The sequence below is a fragment of the Talpa occidentalis genome, unplaced genomic scaffold (genome assembly GCF_014898055.3).
Source record: "Talpa occidentalis isolate TD23 unplaced genomic scaffold, MPIMG_talOcc4v2.1 talOcc4.6, whole genome shotgun sequence".
Taxonomy (NCBI): domain Eukaryota; kingdom Metazoa; phylum Chordata; class Mammalia; order Eulipotyphla; family Talpidae; genus Talpa; species Talpa occidentalis.
This window is the reverse complement of record NW_023604972.1, coordinates 2393559-2413634: the sequence shown is the minus strand read 5'-3', so window position 1 is coordinate 2413634 and position 20076 is coordinate 2393559. Positions and strand designations below refer to the sequence as shown.

Below are 20076 nucleotides of genomic sequence, written 5' to 3'. Positions count from 1 at the left end.
GGCCCCTCGGCCAGGCAGGCCCCCAGCGGGGAAGACCCCAGGGCCACGCTTCCCCCAGCGCACGGCCGGAGTGTCCAGAAGCTTCAGACCCTCTTACTACTCGGCGAGAAAATCGCTCCTGCCACGGGAGTCGGGATTCCCAGCCTCGGCCCTGTGGACACTGCGTGGGATTCTTTGGCAGCTGCCCTCTGCTGCCAGCCCTGACCCCGGCGTGTCGCCAGCTGCCCCCGAGGCACAGTGTGCGGGCCGGGCGCGCCCTGGGGTGACCGTGGCCACGCGGGCCCAGGAGACGGACCCAGGGCTGCAGGAGCCTGTCTGGGGGGCTTGGTCCGCTGGTAGCTCAGGCTGTTTCTTAAAACCCAAGTGAGGCTGCCTGTTGGGAAGCAGTGGCTCCTGCACGGAGGACACCCCAGCAGCGGCCTCTTAGCACCCCTCCTGCCCGCCCAGGCCCCAGGGTCCAGCGGGAGCTCGGGGCGCCCCCTGGTGGTAAAATAAAGTATTTCATTCTCTGTAAAGCGCTTTCCTGTGTCCAGGCCTTCCTGGTTACTGCGCATTTGACTTGCATAGAAAACACCTGTTTGGTCACGTGTCGCGAGGAGATAAAGGCAGGCACCTGTGAGAGGAATGTTGCAGCCCAGCTCGAGTGTTAAGATGCCCCCCCCACGAGGTCCTGGGGCCTAAGGTCAGAGGGCAGCCTCAGCAGGTGGTGCCAGAGGGGCAGCGGCCCTGACCCGGGTCCAGGCAAGGGCCTGGCCGGTGGCCCCAGAGGAGGGATGTTAGGACTCCAGCCTCCGTCCCTGATGGCTCGGTGAAGGAGAGGAAAGCCTTGCCAGAGAGCAGGTAGTAGCTTCCCACGCCTCTGGGAGTCTCTGTGGTGCCCTTTTATAGACCGAGTGACCAGGCCCACCACCAGAAGCCCTTTGCCCGCCATTCTTTTTTTCTTTTTTAAGATTTATTTATTTATTTATACAAGCACTGGGTACAGTCAGAAGCGCGGGAGGGTGAGGGAATTCACCAGAGCCAGAGCGGGGAGCAGAGCAGGCAGAAGGACCGAAGGACACTGCTGAGGGGAGCAGCGGGCGGCAGGAGAGGTCTGCGTGCCATGCGGGACCCTCCTGCGGTGGCCGGGGAGCAGCCGGGGATCGAACCGGCGCTGCAGAGGCTGCGGGCAGCTTCGCAACACAGCGCTCAACCGCTGCACCACCAGGGAGGCCCCTGCCCTTCTTTTTTTTAAAGATTTATTTATTTCTGCATACAAGAACTGCAGTGTAGGCCGGAGGTGCAGGGGTAGGAGGAGTCACCAGAGACAGAGTGGGGAGCAGAACAGGTAGATCTACTGAAGTACACTGCTGAGGGGAGCAGCAGTGGGGAGACAGGAGAGGTCTGCACCCTGTGGGTTGCGCTGGGGATCGAACTTGTGCTGGAGGCTGGCAATAGCTTGGCAGCGCTGTCTTTAACCTCTGCGCCATGAGGGAGGCCCACTTGCCCTCCATTCTTGACCTTTCTCAGCATCAGCCATGTTTTGGGAAAGTCCATAAAGCCCTGAGGTCTCACTTCTTTGGACCTCAAGAGAGATGGGGCGGGGGGTGTCACGAAAGCCACAAGGAGATGGTGGACCCTGCAGGGCCGCCCTGCCTGGCAGGTCACAGCAAGGAACCTGGCGCTCTCGGCCCAACTGGGTGGGCTCCTGGTCCTGCCTCTCTCTGCGTGGCCTTCGAGTTAGAGCCCCTCTAGGGCTCATGAAGCGGGAACCAGCCCGTTCCTCCCTCTCGGCCCGGGCACCTGCGCCATCATCATCACCATAATCCCCACCTGGCGGCGCCAGCCTCTTTCCCTCCCTGGCCTCAGGGCCCGAGGCCTAACACGCCCTCCCCCCACCTCTAGCCCCCCACGGTCTATAAAGCAGGTGTCCTTCAGAAACAAGCACCCCGCCAGTTATTAAGGTTACTAGCTACCATCTGCAGGCAACCGGGGGCCACTGCTTAATTGAAAACACTCCAGCCAGCCAGTGAGTTGTTTCTTTTATTTTTTCACAAGCTTTGAGTTCAGAAATAAGAGCCACGATAAGTCAGTTGTTAAGTAAAAATGGGGGTGATTACAAAGGAAAACTTTGTACAAAACTTTAAAAATCTGACTGCCCCGTCAACCGCCTCGGAGGGACCAGGAGTCGGCAACTGGGGGAGCCCCCGCCCCCACCACAGCCCAAATGGGGATCGGAGGCCCCGCTCCGCGCACGACGCTGGCTTGGCCTGAAGTCCAGGGCTGCTGGGAGGACACACACAGACCGAAGACGTCATGGCGAGGTGCGGGAGCCACGGAGCCCGGGGTTCCCGACGCGGGCACGGGGTGCTGCTCGGCGAGCGGGCGGCTCCTGCCTCCCTGGGCATTCCCAGGCCTCGGGGAGGATGGCGAGGGGCAGGTGTTTCCAGTGTAGACTCGGGTGGGGCAAGAGGAAACATCCCCGGGTGGAGCTTTCTGGAACCGGCCAAGGGCTGGAGGTCTCCATCGTGTCTCCATCAGTCCTCGGAGGAGTCTCGTCGGACGCACTCAGACTTGCATACATAATTTATAACATGCATCAACTACCCTAAACAGCTACGAGGGGGCAAAGGAACCACTCGGAGAATCGCGGAGCCAGTGAGGCAGAGCGGGGGACGGTACAAGACGCTGCTAGAACCTGTGCTCACTAAGGAGGGGACGCGACACCGTGCTCGGAGACGGCTTCGCATGAACACACAACTGCGGGGCGAGGAATTTCCAAGCAAACACACCACACTAGAACCACTTCTTCCTACACAGAGAAAGGAAAGAACATCATTCGATTTTCCCCTCCGTCAGTACCAAAGAAAACTGCGGGCTCAAAACACCACGGGGAAGGAATGGACGGCATCCCCCAGTCGGGCATCCAGCTGGGCCCGGCGCCTTCACCCCAGGCTGGTGATGTTGGAGCGGCCGCCAGGGGGCGCCACGATGCGGTGGCCGGTGCGCCGGGGGTTGTTGTCATCTATTTGAGCACCTGGAAGAGACAGAGGTGGTCACTTGGGCACAGGCCTGTGGACGCCAGTTCTACCCTCTGGCCCTGAGGGCCAGGCGCTCCCCCGCGCCCCCGCCACGTCTACAGTCGCCTTGCACAGGCCTTCCCAGACCATCCGGATGCCTGGCTCACGCCGGAGAGCCCTGTGCACAAAGGCTGCTCAGGCCTGGCGTGCCTGGAGCTCTTCCACGGAGCTCGTGGGGCGAAATGGACTGCACTGGGGACCCCACTTGTGTCCCCCAGTGCGTAACTGCTGAGACAGGTGCCCCTGAATGGGCAATCCGGTCTATGAAGCCCAAATGTACCAGGCTCAAATGCATTCTTGTCTTCTCGCTTCCTCTGCCCCGGCCTCTTCTGCTAAGCACGGCCCGCCTTCTGCCAGCGCCCTTCAGTCCCGCTGCACAGGGCCAGCGCCCGCGGCGCTGCATGTTAAATGCCTATTGAAACGCTCTGGCTTTTGCCACCTGGTTCACGAAGCCTAAACTATTTAGTACCAGGCCCTTTCCGACCCCGGAGAGGCGGAGGCCTGCACCCAGCAAGCAATCCCGCAGCTCTCCTAGCAGTTAGCACGGCCCGGAGCGGGTCAACCTCGCCAGCGTGCGCGTGGCCACCCCCGTGCGGCCGCCTAGTGGAAGTGCAGACAGGCGTCGGGGCGGTGGGGAGTGAGGGGCCGGGTTGGCTGCTGTGGGGGCCCACACCTTTGTTGAGCACCGCGGCCTGTGTTGTGTTGTGGCACTGAACTTCCTCCTTACAGGAATAGGAATAACACCAGCCCGCACGCACGGCCGCTGAGCACAAGGGAGGGACGCGTGCGCTACTAGGTGCCTGCAGCACAGCACCGGCCCGGCGGGAGGGCCAGGCAGGAGGGCCTGGCAGGAGGGCCAGGTAGGAGGGCCAGGCAGGAGGGCCAGGCAGGAGGGCCAGGTAGGAAGGCCAGGCAGGAGGGCCCGGCAGGAGGGCCAGGCCTCCGCCCCGCCACATGCATGCCTCCCTCCCCGCTGGCCAGGGGTGAACGTGCCCCACCCAGGCTGGCCCTCGGCCGGGTACAGGCATCTCCACGCAGTGCCGCAGCGTGGAGCAGCCCCTCTGCCCGAGCCCCCCGCCAGGAGGCCGGCCCCTGGAGGGAGGGTCTCCCGAGGGGCCTCTCGGCTTCCTCATCGGGTGCCTGAGGCTTCGGGCTGCTTCAGAGGGCGACCGCTGGGGCAAGAGCAGGGGGGCCCACTGCGCTCACCCGACAAGCTGAAGTTGGACTGGTGGAGGTTTCTGATGGGTGGAGGCTGGTGTTTGGAAGGTGAGGATTTGGCTGAAGGAGCAGGAGTTGCATATTTGGGTGTGGCTGGCACCTCGTACACCGGGCCGTCGTACATGCCCCTCGGCACGCCTTGCAGTCCGTGGACCTAAACAGAGGCGGTGGTGACCGGCCGGCAAGACCCCACACTGGCCCCCAGGGGGGTGGACGTCTCTGTGGGACTCACATACACACGTACACACACACGCGCACACGCACAGGGTTCCAGGGGGCTGGATCCCAAAGCCACCCCAGGCACGAAATGCCTCCCCTGCCAAGCCCCTCACCCCTCCCAAGCCCTAGCGAGTCTGGGACGTAACAGGGCTGAGCTTGGGTCTCGCAGAAGCTGATGGGAGACAAGGGTTTGGGGGCGGGTAGCTGGTTTGGATGATTCCAGAGAGAGGAGGGGAGGGGAGTGAGTGGGCCACCTCTGAAGCCAGCAGCTGGAGGAGATTGGGGCGTAGACGGGGTGAGCAGGGGAGGGTGGGGCCAAGGTGGTGCTCAGTCCCTCGGGGTGGGGGGCGCCCCAGGAGAGAAGCCAGGAGGGAGAGACGCTGAATGTCACAGGGGTGGGCGGTAGGGGCTGTGTGCCTACTGGAACCCCTGCTGCTCGGCAGGTGAGCTCAGAGGTGAAGGGGGGGCATCTGCCCCAGGACAGGTGCGGGGGGCCCACGTGCAGAGAGAAGCTTCAGGGACTAAGACTCTTCAAGGAAAGAGGGAACCATGATGCAATGGAAGGGGGAGGGAGGAGAGAGGGCAGAAGAAGGGAGCCTGTCTGCACCCCACTGTGCTCTGGGTGCCAGGGGGATCACTCTGACCCACAGCACAAGACAGGTTCTGAGCCCCCCCTGCACTGCGACGGTGTGAAGCCCTAACTGCACAAGCACCGGGGTTCTGTCTGCAGGAAAGAGTCATGACCCCTCAAATACGGGCTGGGGGTGATACAAGACATGCACCTGGGAGTGGCAAGGTCACCGTGACCCCAGCACGTGCAGCCCACCCAACATGTGCACACCCTCTTACAGTTGGCCAAGCCCTGGGACCCCATGGTGTAGCCCGGTTCTCACTCCCACCCCAAGACAGAGGCAGGGCAGTGTCACAGTTCATCTGACACATAAAGAGAGCGGCTGGCGTGGCTGGGACACTGCCCGGGACACTGCCCACGACAGCCGGCGCCCGCACACCTTGTTCCGGATCCTGACGCGCTGGTAGAGGTGTTCGGGGAAGGGCTTCCTGGGGATGAAGCGGCCCATGCCCTTGTTGACGTTGATGTTGCCATCCTCAAAGACGATCTTGCCCTGGCTGATGACCACCAGCGGGGAGCCGTGGCACTCCATGCCTTCAAAGATGTTGTACTCCACAGCCTGCAGGGCAAGAGCAGGGCTGAGCCTGAGTCCACAGGCCCAGCTATTCCCACCAGGGGTCCTGCTTCCCCTCCTATCAGAGCACTTCCTTTGCCTTTGCTCTCTGAAATCACCTTCTTCGGGGCTGCATAATATTCCACGATAGGCTCTATCATTTGCATAACCAACCCTTCTCACTGTAGGGCCTTCTTTCAGGACAGGAGGTTTTACATAATCAGACTACTATTGCTGGGGGCATTGTGAGTGGGGACCCCTGGTATTATGCAATACGGTGCAAACTCTAGTGGCCATTTTTGTGTCTGTAGTTTTTTTTTAAAACATATTTCCTTATTTTTCTTAAGGATTTATTTATTTATACAAGAACTAGGGTACAGGTCAGAGGTGCGGGAGGGTGAGAGAATTCACCAGAGACAGAGTGGGGAGAACAGGCAGATGGACAGAAGACACTGCAGAGGGGAGCAGCGGATGAGGCGGGCGAGGTCTGACGTGCCATGTGGGCCTCTCCCCAGCCGGCCAGGGATGGAACTCGTGCTGCAGAGGCTGCAGACAGCTTCACAGCACAGCGCTCCACCCGCTGCGCCACCGGAGAGGCCCGTGTAGATTTTTTAAATTACTGGGTCAAAGGAGATAAGATTTCACATCTAGGAAATCCCCTCCTGCACTAAGGTCCTCTTTCTTTCTTTCTTTCTTTCTTTTTGAGTTGTTTTACTAATTTGAAAGACAAAATATTTCCTTAAAAATACACATTCCTGGGCCTCCCCTGTGGCGCAGCGGTTGAGCGCTGGGTTGCGAAGCTGCCCGCAGCCTGTGCGGCGCCGGTTCGATCCCCGGCTGCTCCCCGGCCACCGGAGGAGGGTCCCTCATGGTGCGCAGACCTCTCCTGCCGCCTGCTGCTCCCCTCAGCAGTGTCCTTCGGTCCTTCTGCCTGCTCTGCTCCCCACTCTGGCTCTGGTGAATTCTCTCACCCTCCCGCGCTTCTGACTATGCCCAGTGCTTGTATAAATAAACAAATAAATAAATAATCTTTAAAAAAAAAATACACATTCCTCTCATTATTCCTAAAGTGAACACAGCTGCCACTAGCCACCTGCTTGTTTTATTTAGAAAGTAGGTTGTATCTATAGTAACAAAGTAAAAAATTCCAAAGGACAAAAATCTTACATTAAAAGGAAGCCAATCTCTAAGTGCAGGCACTAAACAAGGAAGCACCACGCGACCCAGCCGCCTGCTCGGGCACCCCGGGAAGCACAGAGCACGGACTTGACAAATGACGCGCCGTGTCCACTGCGGCCTCAGGGCCCAGCCCGGGGCAGCGTCTCAGGGCGCCCCGGAGAGGGCTGGCTGGGGGAGCCCCGGGCGCCAGCGGCCGCGACCAGCTGCCAGGGGAGGAGAAGGCCCCGCGGGGGAGCTCGGGGCCGCGGGCCGTGGAGACAGCCGCAAGCACCGGCGCCTGGGAGCGAGAGCCAGTGGGCCCGCCGGCCAGCTGGGGTCCTGGGGCGAGAGGGTGGAGGGAGAAAGGTCAGGGGGCAAGGGACGGCCGGTGGGGGGGGGGAATAAATAGAAACAGAAGAATAAAAAGAGCAAAAATGGGTCAGGGAGGCGGGACTCCCTCCTCCCTCGCTGGAGCCAGCGCCCGGAGGGTCCTCTGAGCCCAGCGCTCCCCCAGACCCCCCAGCGCGCCCCTGGCCCGAGGCGCTCAGGTCCGGGGCGTTCTTTAAAGCGCTGCAGCGCGCTGCGCCCCGGGGAAGCCCTGGCCTGTTGTCCCGCAGGGTCGGCGCCTGCCCGGGCTGACAGCCCACCGCGTCCAGCCCCGCGACAGCCTCGCCCTGTACCCCGTTGGCGTCACCCCCGGGCATGGCGTCAGCAGCCCCACCCGCCACGAGGGGGCGCCTGCCCAGCCCAATCGACCCCAAGGCTGGCCTGCGCCCAGCGGGGGAGCCCCGAGCCTGGTCTGCGCCCAGCGGGGGGAACCCCAAGTCTTGCCTGTGTCCAGGGACCCCGAGCCTGGCCTGCACCCAGCGGGGCAGCCCCGAGCCTGGCCTGCACCCAGTAGGGCAGCCCCGAGCCTGGCCTGCGCCCAGCGGGGGACCCCGAGCCTGGCCTGCGCCCAGCGGCCACTGCGGGTCACTGGCGGGAGAGGGCTTGCGCGGTGTCCACGTTTGTCCGAGCGCGAGGCCAGGCCTCCCGTGAGCGCCGCGTCTGCACACGGCTCAAGCCGGCTCCCGGCGTTCTGTATCTAAACGATGCCCTGAGCACCCGGGCTGGGCGCTGTTTATTTCCCCCCCACCGCCGTCTTGCCGGCGGGCTGAGAAGAGGCTCCCCACACTGGGGGTGCTGGGTGCTCACTGCCCCCCAGGCTGCCCAGTGGGGGTGTGGGCTTCGAGCCTCCCGAGGGGGACAGGTCTGGAACCAAGGTCTCTGCCCGCCGGGCACAGGGGCGAGCCGGCCTGGGGAGGAAGCAGGTCTCCCCGCTCCGGCCCCCAGCAGGTTCGTGAGAGTAGGAGGGGGGACCCTGCCGCCAGCTGGGCAGGCCTGGCCTCGGCAGAGGGCGCCCCAGCTGCAGGCCCCACCTCCCCTGCCCGGCCATGGGACCCTCCCGGCTTTAGGATTCACCTGGAGAAAGAACGTGGCCCTAAACTGTCCCCAGTCTGGGCTGGGGGCGGCGGCCTGGAGTCATGAGAGGAGCTAGAGCAGCCCCAGGTGGCTGAGAAGGGGGTGGCAAGGGGGGGGCACTGAAGGGCGCAGCAGCTGCTCAGACCTCAGTCCTCGGCTGCAGGAGAAATCTGAGTGAGCCGGCGCGACCTCAGCTCGGGTGCGGCGGGTGTGATGACCTGTTCTGAGGCTTTGAAATGACCCCAAAGCAAGACACACACACCCCCCCAGGAGGGCAGCGCCCCGGACTTACCGACTTGTGGCTCTTGGCGGAGATGGTCTTCGCCTTGTCGGGGTCCCAGATGACCACGTCGGCGTCCGAGCCCACGGCCACCCGCCCCTTTCTGGGGTACAGGTTAAAGATCTTGGCCGCGTTGGTGCTGGTGACGGCCACAAACTGGTTCTCGTCCATCTTGCCAGTGGCCTGCAGGAAGAGCCGGCGGTGAGGGGGCATCCCGGGGAGGGGGGGGGCTGAGCCGCAGTCCTTCCTGGGGCGGGGCTGTGTCTCCAGCTGAAGCGGGGACCCCAGCACAGGGCTGGGCTCAGCAGCGACATCTAGCGCCCAGAGGGGTGGGATGGACACAGCCTGGGGACACCTGGCCCAGAGGGACAGGTAAAAGCCTGAGGTTTCAGTTCGGCCCCAGAGCTCGGGGGCGCCCCAGGCAAGAAGGATCCACTGTGCCCCGACCCCAGCTGCATGCACCGTGCACATGTGTGTGGTGGACACACAAGCACACGCCCATACATGGGTTGTCTTTACATGAACTAAATGCGGTTCAGCACAGGCGACCGTCACGTCCACGGAGCAGGGGGCCCGGGACATGAGCTGCATCCTCCGGGGCAACGGGTGTCCCCGCCAAGAAAGGCTGGAGACTTAAGAACCAGCAGTGCTGGCTTCAATGGCCCAGGTGGCTGCTTCTAGAATGTTCCACAGGGGACGGGTGCGGCCTTACCACCGCCTTGTCCCACACGACGGTCATGCGCTCCTCGATCCCGTTGACTCCCTCCGGGATCAGAGTGAAGTTATCCTTGCCCACGGCCTTCTGGGCAGTGCTGTAAGGACAGTGGCCGCTGCCCGTGACCTGCAGGTCTCCACTGGCAAGGATGAAAACAAAGCAGGTTCAGTCCCGAGTTCATTGAAAGGCAAACCCCCAATTCAGAGCCCGGAAACCCTAGAGATTGTGGGGCACACATGGGTGTTAGTGAGTGAAGCTGGAAGGCCCTTTGGCCCTTGGCGTCCTGTTGTAGTTGGAAGGAGCCGCGGGCATCGGGAGAAAGTGCTGTGTCGGCGAGGGTGCAGGGTTGGCTGGAAGGGTCCCAGCGGCCTCCCTGCCTGCCCTGGAAGAGAGGCCCCCTGACCGCGGAGGCACTGGGCTACCCTGCTCTGCTGGGGCCGTGGGTCTGCTCCTCCACCTCCTGGGAGGCTGCGAGCCCCGGGTGCTGCAGGACGGGGCTCTCAGTCTGTGCCCAAGGGAGCTGGGGCAGAGGTGCTAGACACTCGGGTGGTGAGGCCCTCGCTAGAGCCCCGACCACCCTGTGTGATGCAATCTGACCCCAGGCCAGCAGGCCTGCTGCCTCCAAAGCCTGGTTCGGCCGCCTGGAGAGCAGAACCCCACATCCAGGCTGTCATGGGGGCTGTGACGCTGGACACGGCACCCGCCCAGCACACAGCAGCACATGCTGGCGGCACCCACTCCCTCCACCTTCTACCTCTTCTCTTAAAAACTGAGAGTCTGGAGGCCTCCCTGGTGACGCAGGGGTTGGGTCTCAGCACTGTGAAGCTATCGGCAGCACGAGTTCAATCCCCGGCCAGGGAGCTGACCCACAGGGCGCAGCAGACCTCTCCTGTCTCTCCGCTGCTCCCCTCAGCAGTGGGTTTCAGTGGATCCGCCTGTTCTGCTCCCCGCTCTGTCTCTGGGGCGCCCTCTCACCCCCCGAACCTCTGGCCTGCACGCCAGGTCTTGTGTGCATAAATACATATAATAAATTTCAAAAAAAATAAAATAACCCCGAGGGCCTGGTGAAATGTATGGTGTGTGGATTGTATCTCAATGTTTAAAGAAAAGAAGAAACAGCAGGTGCTCCCAGGGCACCCGCACAGGCTCCCCGGAGTCCCGCCTTGTCACCCTGTGCCCCGAAGGGCACCTGGAGGCCCGGCCCGCGCTCACCAGGCCAGCAGAGAGGTCAGGTAGTCCGGGGTGGTGGGGTCCGGGCTCAGAGGTGGGGAGGTCACAAAGGCCGCTGCTTTGGCCCAGTTCTTGCTCCAGTAATGGGTGCCATCCGTGCCCAGGCTGGCGGCGATGGGCTCGCCGAACACGAGGGGGCCTGGGGGCAGACAGCAGTTAACGGCCGACGTCCCCGGAGGACTGTGGCTCGCCAAGAGCACCTCAGAGGCAGAGCTGAGACCGGCCCCCCCGACAGGGAGGCTCCGCAGGCAGGGATGGAGACCTGCCGAGGGCACAGCGCCGGCCGCCACGGCCCGGGCCTCTGCCAGCACCACATGGCCGTCAGCTCACGGGCTGCTCGGCGGTGAGGCGCTGCGGCTCCCGGCCATCCGCGCCCCGCGCAGGGCTGCCCCAGGCCCTCTGGCGCCGGAGACTCTTCCCCTCCCAGCCCACAGCTGAGACTCTGGCCCACCTGCGGCCCCACACAAGGGCCTAGGATGAGCCCCCAGGGTGGACCCCGGAGGGGGCAGGCAGGGTCAGGGACCCGTGGCCAAGGATGCCCTCACAGCTGTGTGAGCCCCGGGAGGGAAGCCGAGCGCCTGGGCCCTCCTGAGACCCACCATCTCATTTGACCCATGCGCTGGGGAAATGAGGAGGAGACAAGGAGACTGAGGCTGCCATGGCCTCCCCCACTCACAGCTGACCACAGCACCCCAGGAATCACACCTGTGAGGCGTGCACACCCCGTGTCTACACCACCACCCGCCCTTTCCTTCCGAAGGGTGTAGGACACGCCAGACCCGGACGGCTGCCCAGGCAGAGGGCCTCTGCCCCCGACAGGACTCCAGGGCGGCCCTGAGCCCGCCGGACACCCCCTTGGGGCCAGGCCGGCCGCCCACCTTTCTTCCTGGCCAGAGTGATGATGTCGGCCGCGCTCTTGCTCATCACCTTGGTGATGTACACGGGGCAGTTGATGCGGCCGGCGATGGTGATGGCCCGGAACACGGCCTCGGCCTCCAGCTGTGGACACGCAGACACGGGTCAGGGGAGGGAGGGGGAGACAGCAGCAGCCCAAGTTCCTGGGGCGCCCGCCACCAGCACCCCATCTCGCCAGGGGAGTGTGGTCAGGAGGGAAACCCACTCTCCCAAAGGAGGAGAATGGCGCAGGCCCAAGCGAGAGAACAGGGGTCAGGACGTGTCTAGCTGGAGGGCTGAAGGCAGGGCTGGGGTTCCGCCAGCTGCTCGGGACCCCGCGGGGGCGGCAGTGGGTGGAATCAGGTGTCAAAGGCGCAGGCACACACGTGTGCACACACAGGCACACGCATGCACATGCCCTCCCGCGCGGGATCCACCCACACTTGGGCGCAGGGTCACTGCTCAGCGTGGGGGCAGCTGCTCTGTGGTGCCGGGTCAGGGGCCTGCGGCTCCAGGCTCGGCACCAAGCACACCAAGCCCCGGAGGGGTCCTATCGGCCTGGACACCCCACCGCCCACGGGCCTTGGGCCATGCCCCGGCCCCAGGGAAACTGAGCCTTTCCAGGGCTCCTCTGGCTGCAGCCCCGGACTCCCAGCTGGAGGGTCAATCGGGCTGTGCCGGGACGGAGCCGGGGGCCGCAGCTGAGCTGTCCTGTCACGGTGACTGCCCAGGGGTGTCGCACCAGGAAGGGTCCTTACCTCCTCGGGCCTGCTCAGCGCATGGCCCTCGGGGCCCGTGATGCCCATCTCCAGGATCCGCTTCTGTTCCTGTGAGGCAGGGGCAGCTGCGTCAGCGCTTGAGCCGTCGGGGCAAGGTGGAGCCTTCACCAGGGGCCGCGCAGGGCGGGCGGCCGAGGTCGGGAGGCGGACGGTTCCCCTGAGTCCTCACAGTGGGCCAGGAACGGGCCGGTCCCCTCATCCCTCTGTCACCCCCACCCCTGGCAGCGCTGCGTCCACACTCACACCCGCTCTCCACTCCCTCCCTCGGGCACAGGGACAGGGAGCCTGGGGACAGGAAATGGGTCTCCAGGACCCCCCACCTCTCACTCCTCCCCAAGCCCAGGCTGCAGGGCCAGAGGGACGAAGAAGGGGACGCCTGGTGTGAACGGCTGAGGGACTCAAGAGCCCCGGGCCCGGCGTCCAGCTCGGGTCATCACCCCGGGGCTCCGGGCAGGCGGCCACGCTCTCCGGCCTCGTCTTGTCGTCTACACGACGGGACAGCAGAGTCTGCCTCCCGCGTCCCCACCCCAGGTGGGGGGGAGCCGCCCCGGGCCGGCCCTCTCAGGCAGCTGGAGCCTCCCGACCGTCTCCTCTCCCAGCCGCTGCTTCTCCGGAAACCCTCCCGGCCTCTCCCCAGCCCTGAAATGGCTCCCCGAGCTCGTGGCCCAGGCTCGCAGGCGCCCGCCCCTTCCTGCCCTGCCAACACTTTCATTTCTCAAAAAAAATGTTTTTTAATTTGTGCCTCGCCCAGATGACAGCTGGGCTGCCGCTAACTTTAACTCGCGTGGAGCCTTTATTGCCACCCGGGACGCGTCTCCGCGCGGAGCCCCGGGCCCGTCAACCATGAGGAGAAACCCCGGTCTCAGCTGCGCGGCGCCGGCCATTCAGCGCGAGCTCGTGGCAGGAGCCTGAGCTGGACGTCACCCCAAGGTCAAACAGCTGGAGAGGGGTTCCGCTCTCCACGCCGTCCACACGGAGGTGCCGCGCGGCTGGCCCAGGCCTGAGCTGCTCTTCCTGCCCGGAGGAAGCAGGGACGGGCGGAGCGAGGGGGGAGGGCGAAGGCGACATCGTGGGAGGAGGCGCGTTCCCACAAGCCCGGGGTCCGGGGTGGGTTAAAGGTCGTGGGCTGCGCAAGCGGGTTATTTCCGCCCCCTCTGAAGGCCCCGCGGTGCAGCAAAGGAGGCAAGAGAGAGCAGGACGGCGCCGGCAGCAGAATAGCCCGGGAGCTGGGGCCGGTCCCAAGGGGGAGCAGGTGTGTTGCGGCCGAGAAAGCTGTGACGCTGGCACGCGTGCCGGCACCTCCTGGTCCACACCGATGGCGATGACCACCCGCATCCAACCCAGGCCCAGACACGAATGTTCTGGGGGCTTCCCACAGTAGTCCCAGATTTGAAGCCACCCAGATGCCCACCCACTGGAGATGAAACTGTCACCCCCACTGTGCAGCGCAGAAACTGAGATCCAAGAAGTGGGGTGCTGCCGGTGGGGCCCTGCGCCCCTAGCCCCGCTCCTCACGGCCGTGTGGGCTCTCCTCGGAGCCCTCACCCATCACGGCAGCTCTCAGGGGCCCCCGGCGCCCGCACACCACTCACCTGAGCTATCAAATCTCCGTTTTCCGCATGGACCAAGATCACAGCTCCCAACCCCTTGAGGAAGGTGAAGGCCTCGTAGAGCTGAGGGGGAGACAGGGAGGGTCAAAGACCTCTGCTCCCACAGCCAGCCCCACAGCCAGCCCCACAGCCAGCACTCCCACCCCCACCAGCAACCCCCCGGCCCTCGGGGCTGCTGCGTCCACAGGCCCTTCCGGAACAGGGTTACCCTTGGGTCCTGCCGTCCTTCCCGGGCTGCCTTGCTGGCAAGCCAGCCCCTCTGGCCCGGGCGGGCGGGCAGCAAGCGCGCGGGACCCACCTGGCTATCAGACATCTGGTAGAGGTCCTTGTAGGCCATGTAGACTTGGAAGGAATTGACGCCTGTTTCAAGACAAACAAGAGAACAGAAAATGGCATTTAAGGAAAAAGAAGCACGTGCTTCCAGGAAACACAGGACAGTGACCCCTCGGGACCCACGCGGGGCACCTGCCCGGCCTGGGGTGTGGCCGGAGCGGAACTGCCCGTCAGGGCCGCCGCCAGCCGTCATCTCCTGCCCGCGCGCGCGGAGCCGCCGAATAATAATCCATAAAGCGACGCTCGCGGCTTGTGTGGGTTACTGAATCCATCTCATGTTTAAAAAAAAAGAACAAAATAAAAGCAAAGAAGCAAAAACAGCAAAGGCAAACAGTATTTTTAGGAAATTGAGGAAAAAGTGGTTTACAGAGATAAGAAGAAGACTTGGTCTTATTTGTAATCGAAGTAATTCAAATTTAGAGCCTTGTGTTACGTCACATCTGAATGGCACAGGTGAGTCCCCTGACATGGCACAGCAGCTTGCACCTGCGCAGGGGCTGCTCAGCGACATGCGGCACAGGTGAAGCGTTACCTTTGGGCTGGTGTCTCCACCCCAAGCCAGGGCCTCAGGACACACGGTCACCCCAACATGAGCAAAACCTCCTAAATTCACAAATACCAGCAGGAATTTTTTTCCAAGGAGGTCCCAGTTTTAAAGGATGTGTTGAATACCTACTGGATTGCCAACCATTCATAATGCCTTTATGTTCTAGAATTTTCTTATTTCTCCAGCACCTAGCCCCCCACGACCCCCAACAACCTTGGAAGCAGCCACCTTACACCAGGGGACCCAGGACCCCAGAGGGTTTGTCCAGGGCTGGGGGCCCACAGCGATTGGGAACTGACACAGCGACGCCAAAGGGGCGCGAGCGGGTCTGGAAACAGCTTGTGCATGGAGGACGCACTGTCAGGGGCCACCCTGGGGCCTGGAGGACAGACGCGGGTTCAGGGTGAGCCGGGGGCCAGGGCCGGCCAGAGGGAGCGATGCGGATGAGCAAGGGCAGTCGACCGCATGGGGCCGGGACACGCATCCCTGTCACAGGTTTCACTGGGCCGAAGCCGGCCCCGCCGCACCTGCTGCTGGCATCGGCGCCAGGGCCTCCGCCTGTGAGGCCGCAGGACTGGACGCTCGGCCGCAGGACTCCGGGCCGCGGGGCTTCTCCCGGCCCTGCCCACGGGTGTGTGTTAACACTCAGGAAGAGAAGGAAAAAGGCGCGTGTCCCAAACACACCGGCCCCCAGAAGCCTTTGTCCTATTTATTTCTCACACATCGAACACTGGCCGAGAGCCTGCCGTGTGCCAGCACGACCCGCCCTGGAGGCGCAGCCGCGGACGGGGCAGGAGGCGCCCTGGCTGCTCCGGGTGGCATCACAGAGGGGGCCTGGGGTGGGGAGTGGGGTCCGGAGACATACAGAAATGATCCCCTTCTTCACAGAGTTCAGGGTTTGCTGGAAGAGCCAGCCAGACCACCGTGCCCCGAAACCCAGGGTCAGGGCAAGAAGCGCCCCAAAGAGCCCGGGTCAGCTGAATGATAGTGAAGGGACAGCAGCTCTGACTGGGCAAAGTGCAGACGATGCAGGGCAGCAGGGTGGCTTTGGGATGCAGAGTAGAAGACGCATTTCTGGCGGGGAAAACAGCATGTGCAGAGGCCCGGGGGCATGCAGGCCTCAGGGGATGGGATCCAGGATATCAAGCAGCCACGGGGGTTTAGGCAGAAAGAGAAAAGTGGAGCTCGATCAGCCATGGCCTAGCGGGCCAGGCTGAGGAGGCTGGTTTCTTCTGTGAACGAGGGGGTGCCCCCACAGGGACTGAGGAGGAGAGGACAGCAGTGCTCAGCTCGGGGGCTGGGGAGGCGGTGGGAGCAGATGTGGAGAGTTTTAGCACCACAGAGCGAATCTGCCAGCGACCCAGGGATTCCAGAACTCTGCCCCACTCTGGAGCTCTCACTGACCTTTGTCCTGCACCAGCACCTCCAGCTCCTCCCGGACGCCATCGTACCAGCTCGTGATGTCCACATGTAGGGAGTAATCGCAGCAGGATTTGGTGTCAGCTGCTTCATGCCATTTCTCAAAGGACGTCAGCAGGCTGGACCCAGGTTCAGGGACAACGTGGTCAACTGGGACAGAAAATATGTGTCATGTTCCAGGATGCTTAGGACCCAAGCGTTCCTTAGTAGCCGCTTCAGTGCCATCTTCATCATCATCACTGTCACCATAATCACCACCCCCACCATCATCACCACCACCACCCACATCACAACCATCATCACCATCTTCACCATCATCACTGCCACCATCATCACCACCACCCACATCACAACCATCATCACCATCTTCACCATCATCATCACCATCACCCCCAACATAACCATTATCACCCCCCCACCATCATCACCACCACACCCAACATAACCATCGTCACCATCTTCACCATCATCATCACCATCATCATCACCATCACTCCCAACATAACACATCATCACCATCTTCACCATCATCATCACCATCGCCCCCATCACAACCATTATCAACACCCTCACCATCATCACCACCACCCCCATCACAACCATCGTCACCATCTTCACCATCATCATCACCATCACTACCATCATCACCACCACCACCCCCATCATAACCATTATCACCATCTTCACCATCATCATCACCATTATCATCATCACCACCACCATCATCACACCACCATCATCACCATTTTTACCACCATCATCAAAATCAACATCATCACCCTTCTTTTTCATCTGTTCCCACCTGCACCGTCAACGCTGCCACCATCATTACCACAACCATCAGAAAACAAGTCACCCAAATGTGGCAAGTCCACCAGTTGAAAGAGCATTTAAAATCAACTGCTCTTTACTGAAAACCACTCACTAAAATGGAATCTAAGCAAAAGCAGCTGCTAATAAAAGCCAATCAGGCTGCAAAAGGCAGCAGAGGGAGCCCAACAGCCCAGAGAGCACTGTGGAGGGTGGCATTATGGTCCCCAGCTCCCTCTTCCCTCACCCTGATCTCCGGAGGGAGATCCCGGGGCTTTGGACTTGGCCAGATGACCTGCTTTGGTCAAGAGAAGGGGTGAAGGTCAGCGTGAAGACATGAGGTGTGAGAGGAGCGGAAACTTGTCCCTGACCCTTCTCACACTTCTGCTGTCCACCAGGAAGGGGGCCAAGGCGGGCACTTGTTCGAGAATTGGGATCCTGATCCCAAGTGAATCCACACACAGCCTAAGCAGTCACCCGGGCCTGCCCCTACTCCCACAGACCCGCGAATACGAAAAGCCAACGTCATTTGAAGTGTGGGGATGCTTTGTTACGCAGCGTTGCAGCAGCACACTGACCAACACGACCACTCCTCTGCTGTGCAACCTCGGCCAAGTTACTTCACCTCTCTGAGCCTCTACTTACCCACCTGTCACAATAACGACTCTGTCAAGGGCTCCAAAAGCCTAATCTCCTGCACACCATGCTCGGGACTTCTGCTGTGTCTCCCTACACAGTCAGCATCGTCACCGATGGGGACACTGGGAGAAGTGTCCTCAGGTGAGGCCGCCCTGGCTGACCCTCATGTGCCTGTGATGCGTATGTCGCCACAAAGGTAGACAGCAGCACTGCGACCCCCAAGCCCAGGGGCCGCCTGTGCACACCACCGCTGAATACGCAAGCTGTTGTTGGCCACACGCCCCCCCCCCAAATCCCCACTGCCTGGTGACACTGCAGCCATGGTGATGGCACAGCCGTGCAGGCGGCCGCAGCCCCACGCCCCTCTGGGACACTCAGCCTTGAGGAAACAGCCTCCGAGCTGTTCTCGGAACCAAACCCACCGCTACGCACCGCGCGCCCACCGTCCGCTCCACTCTGCCCTTAATTCTCTTCTCTGAATCAGTTCAAGGTTTCCAAATGTCTAAAGGCTGACTGCAATCGTGCCCTAAGCGGCAACAGCCAAGATGTGCTTGTTTCCTCATTTCAATGCACACTGAGGTGATTTCTGTTGTTAGTGTCTACTTTGCCTTAGAGTCGCTCTGGGCACAGCAGCGGCACGTTACTGCCTCCTCAGCATTGCCTTAGGGGTGGGGCAGTGAGTGGGACGTTCGGTGCCACACCCGGGGTGGGTGCCCGGCCCCAAGGCAGGGGTGCCACTCACTGATCATGGTGGTCCCGCCTGCCAGGGCCGCCCTGGTGCCCTGGAAGAAGTCGTCGGCCGCGGTCATGCCCTGGGAGGGCTTCTGCAGGTATGTGTTGACATCGATGCCTCCGGGGATAACCATCCGCCCGTTGGCCTCGATGGTCTTCACTCCGCCGGGAACGATGAGGTTCTCCCCTATTTGTCTGGAGACAAGTGACAGAGAGGCCTTTGGTTCTTAAAAGTCAAATAAAACAACAGTCACCCAGGCAAGGTCACTTCCTCGGCTAAGTGTCCGCACCGGTGCAGGTGCAGTGCGCCCAGAGGCCCGGGCAGGGCCCTAGGGGCCCGCGGCCGAAGGGGGAGGGAAGCACCAGGCAGGTGCCATGATCTAGCCCCACGCGGGCGGGCACAGGAGGGCCAGCATCGCCACCTGGCGGTCCGGGGAGGCTTGTGGGGGGGCGGGCAGGTGCAAGGTGGGCCTACAGAGGGGCGCCCAGGACTCCATCAGTGGCCCGGCTTCCCCACAGCCTGGCCCCCAGAGCGCCTCGTACACACTTGGCAACCGCCTCAGGGACTCAAAGGAGAGTGGCCGCAGCGAGACACAGCGGCAGTCCCCAGCTCAGTCGGCTTCGAGGGCCGACCCTGCCACAGCTGAAGTCTGCCCCCAATCCACCTGCAGAAGCCCCCTGGCGTCTCGGAACGTAACTGCCGGAGATGGGGTGATTAGCTAGAACAATCAGGTGGGCATCCTGATGAGAAGAGGACAGTAGCTCCCACGGGGACACACTCCCGCTCACAGAGTCCCCGAGGGGCCTGCAAGGGCACGCTGGGCGCAGAGGGCTCAGGGGAAACCCACCCACCAACACCGAGACTTGGACTTCCAGCCTCCAGAGCCACAGTGGAGCCCCAGGGACCCTGGAGAATTGGCAGAGACGGGCCCCGGGTTCTCATTTTGGCCAATCACGCAGCCTGGTCTGGGAACTTGGCCTCTCAAATCCACCAGACAAAGCTGCTGACAGCGTCACACCAGCCACGGGGCCAGCATGCCGGGGGCGGCCGAGGCTGAGTGAGTGAGCTGACCCTCTCTCTGCCCCTAGCCCGCTGGGTGTCCGCCAGCTTCCTCCGGAAGGTGGGAAGATTCCAGAGTGGGGAAGGGGCGCGAGGAGGCGGAGCACCCCAAGCCCGGCCCGCTGTGGGGCTGGCTCACCGGTCAGAGCAGAGCCAGGATGGGGGCCAGGCTCAGCTGGACCAGCAAGGACACGAGAGCCATCAAGGCCAGGGCCTGGTGGAGGCCACAGGGCCTGACCAGCAGCAGTTTATTCAGACAATCCCTTTGTCCTGAACTTGGGACTAGGCCGCTGTCACAATTCTTCCAAGTCCCATAAACGGCAGCACTGGGAGCTTGGCTGACACTGCCCCAGAGTCCCCGGCTCTGCTGGCTCCGGGGCCAGGCAAGCAGGTGGGGGTGCAGAGGGGAGGGGGTTCTACCTGCAGCTCTCCCATCGAGCTGGGGCCACCCCAGAACCAGAAACAAGCCCAGGAGAAGTACAGGGCCAGGAAGGCAGGGAGCCCTTGGAGACACTACTGGCCCCTGCACCCCCGACCCCCACCAAGACCACATGGCGGGGGCTGGGGCTTCAGGTGGTTGGTCCCATCCCTCCGAGTCCACTGCATGCACAGAACCCCGCCTTGCCCAGCCCACCCTTTCCACCCCCAAACATCTTGGTGGGTGTCGGGAGGTGAAGGAAACATTCAGCAGGAGGCTCCCAGCAAGCAGGATGATCAGTCAATCCTCAC

General features: G+C 62.4%; 1 protein-coding gene across 2 annotated transcripts in view; it reads right to left on the bottom strand.

Moving 5' to 3' along the window:
- Positions 1–2011: 2011 nt before the first annotated feature.
- Positions 2012–20076, bottom strand: part of CRMP1 (collapsin response mediator protein 1) — a 41309-nt gene continuing 23244 nt past the window's right edge. For both annotated transcript variants that reach the window (XM_037530127.1, XM_037530128.1), the window contains exons 3-14: positions 18298–18482; positions 16092–16256; positions 14106–14167; positions 13790–13870; positions 12177–12245; positions 11403–11523; positions 10507–10663; positions 9292–9433; positions 8592–8762; positions 5507–5686; positions 4266–4431; positions 2012–3016 (exon numbers count right to left, since the gene is read on the bottom strand). In XM_037530127.1, coding sequence (XP_037386024.1) covers positions 2925–3016; positions 4266–4431; positions 5507–5686; positions 8592–8762; positions 9292–9433; positions 10507–10663; positions 11403–11523; positions 12177–12245; positions 13790–13870; positions 14106–14167; positions 16092–16256; positions 18298–18482 — 1591 coding nt within the window. In that variant the 3' untranslated portion in view covers positions 2012–2924. The remainder of the gene's footprint in view (positions 3017–4265; positions 4432–5506; positions 5687–8591; positions 8763–9291; positions 9434–10506; positions 10664–11402; positions 11524–12176; positions 12246–13789; positions 13871–14105; positions 14168–16091; positions 16257–18297; positions 18483–20076) is intronic.